This window comes from Terrapene carolina, unplaced genomic scaffold, assembly GCF_002925995.2.
Source record: "Terrapene carolina triunguis isolate 2854851 unplaced genomic scaffold, T_m_triunguis-2.0 Scaffold234, whole genome shotgun sequence".
In the NCBI taxonomy this organism is placed as follows: domain Eukaryota; kingdom Metazoa; phylum Chordata; order Testudines; family Emydidae; genus Terrapene; species Terrapene triunguis.
Genome location: NW_020664585.1, coordinates 13,277,383 through 13,287,561, shown reverse-complemented (window position 1 = coordinate 13,287,561; position 10,179 = coordinate 13,277,383). Strand labels below are relative to the sequence as shown.

Below are 10,179 nucleotides of genomic sequence, written 5' to 3'. Positions count from 1 at the left end.
CGGGGGCGGGGCTCCTCCCGTCCTCTTTTTTCCGTGCTGAAATATGGTAACCCTATATAAGAATATATTCATGAATGAAATATTCAAATAAAATGTATAAAAATGCTGTAACCACATTTCCTCTAACAGGTGTATATTTTTTCTAGAGAGATCTACCTTGCTGCCCCTCACAGTACAGAGAAAAGACACAACAAATGGTATTATCAATGGAAAAAAATACCTCCTTTTTTAATATGCTTAAAGTACAGCAATGAGGAAAGCCTTCCCTGTCCCAATGGTCTAGTGTATCAGCATTAGAAAACCCACTGATTGAAGCTGGACAGAAGAGTACCTTGCAGCTGCAGAGGCTGCCCTGCCGTCAGCTGGCGGAGTTGGCTGTGTGATAAAGTAAATTTATTCCCTTGAAACTGCAGTGTTACAGGTGTCTCTGGCTGTGCGATTCTGCCTTGTGCGGATGCTATGGAGGCCAGGTGGGCTATTTTTACTACCTCACCACCTGTTAAGGAGGGAAACATACATTAATGAATGCCCTTCTGTTCCCACAATTCTAAATGTTGGTTAGTAAACTGGTGCTGAAGCGCCTTCCATGCATAATTATATAAAGTGCTTCAAAAGTGTCATATAAAAGTTCAGCAGGTATTGCTTTCTGTATTTGTTGGACAGACTGGAAAAAACCGATCATTTAAAATTAAACATCAACATTTGAGAAGTTATCCTTTCACTTTTAGTAGCAAAAAGTGTAAGAGCTACCTGAAAACTCATGTGACACTTTATAACAGAATAAGTATACATATTAAAGTGATCTCCACTGCCTTTTCAAGAGCACTAAGAAAGGTTTAAAGAAGAGACAAAATATTCACTCAAAATAAAATGAGAAAAAACACATTTTAAAAAGCTTGAAGATTAAAATGTGCTGCGTAAGCAAGATTTATATTAAGTGAGCTGCACTTTTAGACAAGTCAAAAAGCTCTAAAATTATAAGTATCAAGATTTTTCTGATTTAAATGCAGAAAGTTTACAAGCAAAAAGCGTCAAGTAAAGTTACAAAATGGTGGCATGAAACTTCGCTTTTGTAAAGGCAGTGCATTACCCCAGAGAGAAAATTAATACATCAGTGCTCAGTATTCTATATACATGCTAGTAGGCAGGGTACATACAACCTTAAAGCAAAGCCTCACTGCTTTTCTCTGCCTAACAGTTGTGACTTTTGTCTCTGCGAGAGAGGTCTTTAAGCAGATGGATTAGTGTTTAATATGAAAAGAATAATTAGGATAGAGCTAAAACATCTGGTCTGAAGGAAGTCTTGCCAGCAGAGGAAACATGCAGAAATAGGAGATTAAGTTGACACCACTAATGTATGTCCACAGCAATTCTATTGTTTCTTATCCAATTTTTGATTTTCCTTGGTCATAAGCAGCGTAGTGAGCAAGGCTAATCAGAAGAGTGAAAAAAAAAACAAAGATTCTGTACACATTTTAGGGTGCCTAGTAACTTAACCTCATTGTAGTAAAAAGGTGGGAGAAACCTTGAAAGGGGAGGCCACTTACTAGGCAACCGTGCCTGGGCCTGAGAGGTCAGTACCAGCCTCTGAGGCAGCACACTTTGTTGGATGGTGTGCGAGGGGGCCTGTGGCTGGGTCTGGCCTAGCTGTGAGGCCTGTGCAGTGGTCTGACCCCGCTGTTTCACAGGATTGGCTGTGCTAGTTGCTGTGGTGAAGGTCGCTGCTGGCTGGTGTCTTGGAGCACTGGTAGAAGCCTGAGTTGTCTGAAACTGTGCTGCTGCAGCTGCAATCAATAAGGTTTGTTTGTGCAAGTTGTTAGAGGTTTTAACTCCATTGTTTTAAACAACCTGCATTAAAAAGAAACCTTCCAACAGGATATTAAAATGGCTAAAGGAATGGCTTTTCCTTACAGACTGGGATTTCTACCCATACCTATCACTCCATCCTATTTTTACAACAGTACATAATCGGTAAGCATTTTTTAAAAAAAGACTAAGTATATATACAAAACATTGTAAATCCCTAAATTCAACAGAACATTATATACAATTGGGGATTTAAATACCAATTGTGTCACAGTATATTTCATGCATTATCAGTTAGGCTACACCGGATGAGCTTTGCACTACAATGGTAGGTCACACTGTAGCAACTAGTGGAGGAAATTTACTGGCTATTAGTTTGTTTTTATTTTATTTTTTTAAAAGCCATTAGTAATCTAGACCACCAAGCTAGAGGAAAGAAGAGTTCTATTAACAAACTAGCTTATGTCAGTATAGTCAGAGGTTTAACTAACTAAGGTAGCAATACCTTTCTTACCTTGATTCGCAGATACTGTAGCAATGGGTGATCTTCCTCGCACTTGTCCCTGCTGAGTTACTGTTGCTGTGGTCACTGTGCGCTGCACTTGAGTACTTGGAAAAACTACAGTCCTGCCCTCAGGCTTCTGCCCATACTGAACTGGCTGAAACAACCTGCAAAGTACATGCAAAATAAAAGCTTAAGAGAAAATTATTAACCAGGCCTTTAAAACTCCACTCAGCTTTCCCAGGGGAACAGGGAGATCAAGCCCATCTATGCCTGCTAAATTTAAGCCTTCCTTGAAACTTTTTTTCCCCCCTAACTGATGCAATGCTGATTTCTTGAATCTGCAGACCAACAGCTCCATTGCCTCTGCTGCTGTTCACAGCTTTTCCAAGAGCAGCAACAGCATGACACTGAAAAAGAATCGGATTGGCTTCACTAACTACTATTCAAAAACCTTGTGGACAGCAGTGAAACCAACTAGAAATCGCTGACACTGTTGCTTGGGAAAGCTATGACCTGTAACACATAGGTGTGGAGTTGTATGAGGAAAGGAGAAGTCTTAAGGAGGAGAGGAGCAAAGATATCCTGCCACTCTACACAGCTAAGGAGAAGGAAGAAAGACAAAAGGGAAAGTTCTTTCTCCTTTGCAGATGTTTGCATCTACAAGGGAGCATCTGAACAGGACTCAACACTGGTAGAAATTCCAGCATCCCACTTCTGCCTTCACTGATCAGTCTCTTATCTAATCATATTTGATACCAGACTCTGGCTGGTAGATAGCTGATAAAGTTTGCAAGTCTTGTTATTACATACTAGAAAACCTACATGTATGCAGAAGTGCTGCAAAATCTGTACAAGGGGATAAATTGCCACATTTCTTTCAACAGCAACTCCAAGTGATAGGTTCTAGCATATACTTGTGTAGTACACATGCAGAAGAATTAAAACTACTATGATGGGCTGCAAGAATCGGGGCAGAAAGCAGGAGAAAGAAGGAGGTCCTCAGAATATTCTAAGGGATGTGGGGTGCCCCCCTATGGCATCTCTAGAAAGAGAACCTCTACAACTTCCAGATTCTTCAGTACATTGGTTCCTTACAAGAGAAATACTGTTAGAAAGCATACCACTGTTTGTTCCTATGCTACTGCAGACACAGCTAAATGCCTGAAGAACTACCTGCAAAATATTCACTAATTCTGCAAGATTTGCTTTCAGTATTCTAGGATTCCTAGAATCAAAGGCTATTCACTTCTATATTAGTGTGAACCATAACACCACACTAGCCAAAGCAAAAATTCAGCAACCCTATAGATTGACTCAAAGTGGATCTCAGGGCTTGTCTACACTGTGCTGCACTGAGGACTATGGGAGTGTGAACTGCAGAACGCGATAAAATGTTGCGCTCTAACTGCCTCACGTGGATGCTGCTGGCACAAAGTAAAAGGTACCTACCTAGCGTTAACATACATTGATACAAACTAGGTACCTTTTAGTTGCACCAGCAGCACCCACACAAGGCAGTTAGGGTGCAACATTTTGGTGCCCTATGCAATTCACATCTCCACAGCCAACACTGCGGCACAGCACAGACGTAGCCTGTGTCTTGTGTTTCACAAAGCAGCTCCATACTACATGCTTGTCGTGAAAGTGCGTCATGTCATAATGATGTTTGGTTGTTGATCTAGAGCCCAAGTCTGCTAAACTAACCCCTATTATCAGTTTATAGCACCCTAAATGTGCTTTACTAAACCAAAATCCTAGTTTTGAGGGCAAACAAGCTGAAAGCGTGCCATACAATACTAACAAAATACAGAGTATGATGTGGTCTGACGAATGTAATGCATTACCAGAAGGGATCTTAAAATCTAACGTTCAGTTTCATGGGTAAACATTTTGAAAATACAATGAACCTATAAACTAGATACAGGTAGAACTCAGTGACAGATGATTTCTGACAAGTTTAAGATGAACTGCATTCCTTTTTTAAAATTCTAGCTCAAAGCAAGTATTTTCATATGAAGTTGGGTGTACCTGCTTGGTTTGAGCTTCACTGGGTTGGGTCTGGCTGGATGATGAGGGGAGCTGTAAATCTCTTCAATAAGCTTTCTGGTCACCTTTTGTTTTGGCAGCACTTGTGCTTCGTAGTGAGTCATTTTATTTTCTACCCCAATCAGATCAAAAAGACACATGTCTGTATCCTAGGGTTATTGTGAAACAATAAGGTTTACAAATCAGCACATAAAAATAATAAAGTTCAACATAAATGATACAGAATAACTAGACTCATCTTTTGGCTGTTTAAAGTGAAACTAACATTGCTGGCTTCTCTCATTTACAGCATATATTTCGGGGGGGTGGGTGTGGGGGGGGGAAATCAGGATTTTTTTTTTAGCTAATAAAAGTTAAACTGAAAATGCCAATTCTCCAGGTATTTTTTTGGCCATAACTACAGTTGACAGTCCCATCTTTAGTGTTAAATTGGCTAGGAGAGGAATTAAACTGATAGAGTTAGAGAAATCAGGATTTAGATAAAACAGAGTTGCAGTTTTCCTGATATTTCAAATATCATCAACTGAGCTAAATACCAGCAAATACAGTTTGTAAATATAAAATTAGACTACAGGGCGTACACAGATTTTTAACAGCGTGGAAAAAATGTTCAACTGTCTTTCTAACATGCCCATCATTACGTAGGCATAGTACATACTCATTAAAGACAGCAACAAACCCAACCAAAGGGACCATGCCTTCACCTATTAGCCTGCTTTCTTAAGGTGAAAAGGTTGTTTTCCCTTGCTCGTCTAGAGCGACACTACTTCTTTGGCAATAAGCCATCCCAAACATCACCATTTGTGCTAACACAAGAACAATAGTGCATTGAATCAGAAAGGTCTCACCCTTGTGTTAAAAAAGGAAGTCATACTGTCCCATGGCTATTACAAATCCTGAAAGCAGGAAAATTAATTGGAACCCTGTAATTAAATATACTGCTACAGCCTATCCAGATTTTCTTCTCATTTAAGAGTGTATTTTTGGGCATAGGAAAGCTCCTGAAGACAAGAAATACATAACAGTAATGCAAAATGAAGCCAATTTCACTTCGGACAGCAGGAACATGAATGCAAACTTATTACTCAACCATTTCTTAAAACTCATACTACAGGGAGAAAGAGAAATGTAGTAAACATGTGTTCAGTTAGGTGGTGGACTCCGAACAGCAAATTCATTCCACTTATAATCTATAGTTGGGCTTGCAGCACAGTCCCATGAACGAGAGGCTGATGCTATGTTCACTAAACACCAACATTCTGCAAGGGCCATTTTTAAACAGTTCACTTTTCCACTCACCTCCCAAAGATCCCGGTCTAGTGCTTTTAGTACCAAAGAAGCAGTTCCATATTCTAGTGCCTCCGATACATACGAGGAGCTGGAAAGCCTGGGATTTATCAGGTCAGGGTGATTACAAATCCTTTGCAGCTGCATCAGAACGTAAAGGACACTGACAAAATGTCCACTTTTAAGAGCTTCCTGGGTTCTATAAAAAAAAAAAACCCATATATATTGTAAATTTCTCAGTTTAAGCATAGTTTTTATAAAGCCTGAAAGAGACGTCATTGAACTCATAGGGCTAGAATCTGAAGTGTAATGTGTTACATAGCAATCTTAGGGTACGTCTACACTTACCTCCGGGTCCGGTGGTAAACAATCGATCTTCTGGGATCGATTTATCGCGTCTTGTCTAGACGCGATAAATCGATCCCGGAAGTGCTCCTGCTCCGCGAGAGGAGTACGCGGAGTCGACGGGGGAGCCTGCCTGCCACGTGTGGACTCGCGGTAAGTTCAAACTAAGATAGTTGGACTTCAGCTACGTGAATAACGTAGCTGAAGTTGCATATCTTAGTTCGAAGTGGGGGGTTAGTGTGGACCAGCCCTAAATATATACTTAGGTTTTAAATAGAGAGATGTTCCAGGAGTATTTAGTGTAACACAATATCATTTCAAAATATGTGAATGTGATTTTGGAATTATCATGAAACTGAGGAATGAAGGACACTGTCAGAAACAGTCTAAACCAGGGGTGGGCAAACTACAGCCCGTGAGCCAATCCGGCCCTTAAGCTCCCGCTGGGGAGCGGGACGTGGCGCTCCAGCGAGGGAGCAGGGTTGGGGAACAGTCCGCGTGGCTCCCGGAAGCAGCGGCATGGCCCCCACCCCGGCTCCGACGTGTAGGGGCAGCCAGGGGGCTCCGGTCCCCATGCTTCCCCCACCCCAAGCATCGCCCCCACAGCTCCCATTGGCCAGGAACCGCAGCCAATGGGAGCTGCAGCGACGGTGCCTGTGGATGGGGCAGCGCGCAGCAGAGCTCCCTGGCCGCGCCTCCATGCAGGAGCCGGAGGGTGGATGTGCCACTGCTTCTGGGAGCCACTTGAGGTAAGCACTGCCCAGAGCCTGCACCCCTGAGCTTCCCCCGCGCCCCAACCCCCTGCCCCAGCCCATATCCTCCTCCCGCTCTCCGAACCCTTGGGTCCCAGCCAAGAGCACCCTTCTACACCCCAAACTCCTCACCCACAGCCCCACCCCACAGCCCGCATCCCCAGCCAGAGCCCTCATTCCCCACCGCCCTAGACCAGAGCTCCCTCCTCATTTCCGGCCCCATCCTGGAGCTCGCACCCCCAGCCAGAGCCTTCCCCCCCTCCCGCACCCCAACCCCAATTTGGTGAGCATTCATGGCCCACCATACAATTTCTATATCCAGATGTGGCCCTCGGGCCAACAAGTTTGCCCACCTGATCTAAATAGACAGGTTCTCCACCCCACAACTCTGTCAATCAGCGGCATCCTTACCCACACCACTATTCCTTTGTTTTACTCCTGGACATCCCCTGAGCAGAAACTGACTCTTCTGTTGAACTCTGGTGGCTTTGTGGTTTGAAGAAGCATCCACAGAGGATAAGAATTATTCCAAAACAGCTTTTAACTGACCATCATTGATTTTAGGTTTCCAGAGGTAAATGGTTGCTTTTTTCAAAGCCCATCATATCTTTTGGCTTTAACGTTAGAAGTTTCAGGGTAGTTATGTCATATTCTTTGGTCATGATGAAAAGGTTAGGAAAAATATTAAATGCAACCACCCAGGACATAAGTAGTTTTTTAATCTCCTTATCCCAAGAGTAGAATCGTAACAGTTTTTACTTTGCTATTTGAATTTCTTACCCTGGCTGCAATATGACATCTTCATACATAGCCTTTTGCCGATTAGAAAGACGACACTTTAGCACATGTTCATATTTTTTTGTTAGTTGCTTTTCAACATCTCTCTTTGATCTTCGCAAAATAAATGGTTGAATCATCTGAAAAATTTCATAATATATTAAATAATCTTCCTTCACATTAAAGATACTTTGACAACTTGAAGCTAAGATTACCAGATATAATGCACACACAAACAGCAGTTATGCAGCCATTTGTGTATAATGTGATTATGCTACGAAACTGGCTGCAAAATTGCTGCTTGTTGGTTTTTTTAATTTCTGCATAAAGGTGCTCCAAAATCTAAGCTTTCAGTTTTGTTTTGCTTTTTGTTAAAGACACTTTTAGCCCTTATTGGGTGGAAGGGAAGGGGGCCCCACATAAATCAAAACCCACCCTACAAGTTGTAAAATGAATGTAAATCAACTCTCCCCCGAGTCTGAAACGGCAGCTTTGAGAGAGGTGTGAACTGCTTGTATTCAAAGTAAAGAGATGCTAAAGATTGCTAATTATTTCAGTGATTATCATTTTAGCAGACACTTCCAGCTTCTCCCCCAACAATTTCTAAAATGCCCTTCTATCAGTACAAAATTCTGTGGCACACATTGAAAATTTGTGCGCACCATATAAAAAGCCAAATTTAACATGCAAATCTTTCTTAAGGTTTTACTAATGACTGTACAGGATTCCCAGGAGCAGGTGGCTTGGGAAGATCCCTGCTGCATAAATTCTGGGCTCCAGACTTTAGGCCCAGTGTTCCACATAAGACACAATGCTTTGATCATGGTATAACACAATGCTTATAGGAGGAGTTCCTGTATGAGCTGATCCAAATGTTAAGAAAAGGCAGAGAATTCATCAATCTGAACCCTCCATGCCTGAGTCAACTGTGTTTGTATACTGAAGTAAAAATGAGAAAATAATTAAATTACATACTCTGTGTAATCTTATAACAAGTTTATGGCAATAATCCTGATTCTCCTCATTGGCTGCCTTCACTGGGAAATCTAGATAAGATCTGGAAATTCCTGGAATTAGAAAATGCACCATGGTCCACAACTCCATCAAAGTGTTATGCAAAGGAGTGTCTATCAGGAGCAAACGATGCTGGCTGTGAACAATAAGAAAAAGAAACTCAGTAATGAGATTTAACAATTAAGTAGTTTTTAATAAAATAATGAGACACTTATCTGAACACTCTGGGTATCTGACAAATACTTAAAACACAATAAATTAAAAAAACAAACAAACAGCAACCCCATAGCATACAACACTAAGTAACCACAATAAACCAAAAAGAACAGGAGTACTTGTGGCACCTTAGAGACTAACAAATTTATTAGTCTCTAAGGTGCCACAAGTACTCCTGTTCTTTTTGCTTATACAGACTAACACGGCTGCTACTCTGAAACCTGACAATAAACCAAATTAACACAAAAATAAAACTAACTCTACACTTTCCCTAAACATTGCCTCCAACAATATTTGATTCTTCAGTAAATAATCAGTTTGCCTGAAAGTCACAGCCATAATGGTTAAGACATAATGCTAATTATTAAATCGGAAATTAAAGACAAAATGAATCAGTGTTATATTAACATTTAGGACAGTTATCTTTATAGTTATAACATTAAACTACAGAGCTTCCTATCTGCTTGAGTGTTTTTATAAAAAGAATTTTACAAAAAATGTTTTATTAACTTAACCCTTCTGACACACTCATTGGAACTTTCATGCAAAATTAGTGAATCATCCAAAATAAAGCAGTTATCCATCAAACTAGTTTCTCATTTCCACAATATAAAAAAAAAAAAAAAAAATGTAGGAAATATTTCTGTTTGAGCAAGTCAAGGTCCAGAACATAGCAGCTATAGCGCTATGTGAGCTGCTACCATTTGGTGCTGAGCAGGTCTCTGAACCTTGACTGCTCAAGTAAAGGGAACTCTACAGTGTGCAACTAACGTACTATCCATGTAAGAACCCAGGCAGAACAGAACAGAATTCTTGAATTTTTGAACAGAAAAACGGATCTAAAAGCAACACGAAGGCAAAATTGTTGATATGCTCCACACCTTCGGAGATTGAAGAGTGCCTCCCAGTGCTTCTCAGTCATGTTTTTCATTTGCTGCATTTCATCTACGACTAGGTACTTCCATCGCATTTTCATGAAGGCATGGTTGCCTTTAAACAGTTGCTTGTACGAAGTGATACATACATTAAAGCTATTGGGTTCCATCCATTCCTACAAAAACCAAAATAAATAATGATCCATACAGGCAATCTCCAACTGTTAATACTAGTAGGACAGAAAAGTAATGGCAGAATTCCAGTGATTATGATTGCATGCTATCCACTTTCCAGCAATTAAAAAAATGAATCCCAAATGATTTAAGCTAATCCTGGTCTTCAAACTACAGTCGGGGTCCAGGAAGTGAGTAAGGATGCTGCATGTATTGTTCAATACTTAGGACACCCTATTGCTTCACTTGCATTTTCAAAGAGACTTATGGATAAGAAGCTCTTGGTAAATGCAAGAAGCCCACATTACATTATTTCATTGTTCACTTCTTGTTATATCTCAACAAGAACAAGCTGCATAAATCTGTGTACTTAAACAGTGAT

The 10,179-nt window shown here is 40.8% G+C and overlaps 1 protein-coding gene across 5 annotated transcripts in view; it reads right to left on the bottom strand.

The window, feature by feature from the left end:
* LOC112119582 (E1A-binding protein p400-like) overlaps positions 1-10,179 on the bottom strand; it is a 65,867-nt gene that overhangs the window by 33,926 nt on the left and 21,762 nt on the right. For 4 of the 5 annotated variants that reach the window (XM_026656944.1, XM_026656946.1, XM_026656945.1 and 1 more), the window contains 8 exons: positions 9,630-9,799; positions 8,494-8,668; positions 7,522-7,658; positions 5,657-5,843; positions 4,340-4,506; positions 2,321-2,475; positions 1,548-1,784; positions 332-496 (listed from right to left, as the gene is read on the bottom strand). In XM_026656944.1, coding sequence (XP_026512729.1) covers positions 332-496; positions 1,548-1,784; positions 2,321-2,475; positions 4,340-4,506; positions 5,657-5,843; positions 7,522-7,658; positions 8,494-8,668; positions 9,630-9,799 — 1,393 coding nt within the window. The remainder of the gene's footprint in view (positions 1-331; positions 497-1,547; positions 1,785-2,320; positions 2,476-4,339; positions 4,507-5,656; positions 5,844-7,521; positions 7,659-8,493; positions 8,669-9,629; positions 9,800-10,179) is intronic. The other variant, XM_026656947.1, reaches the window with a different exon arrangement.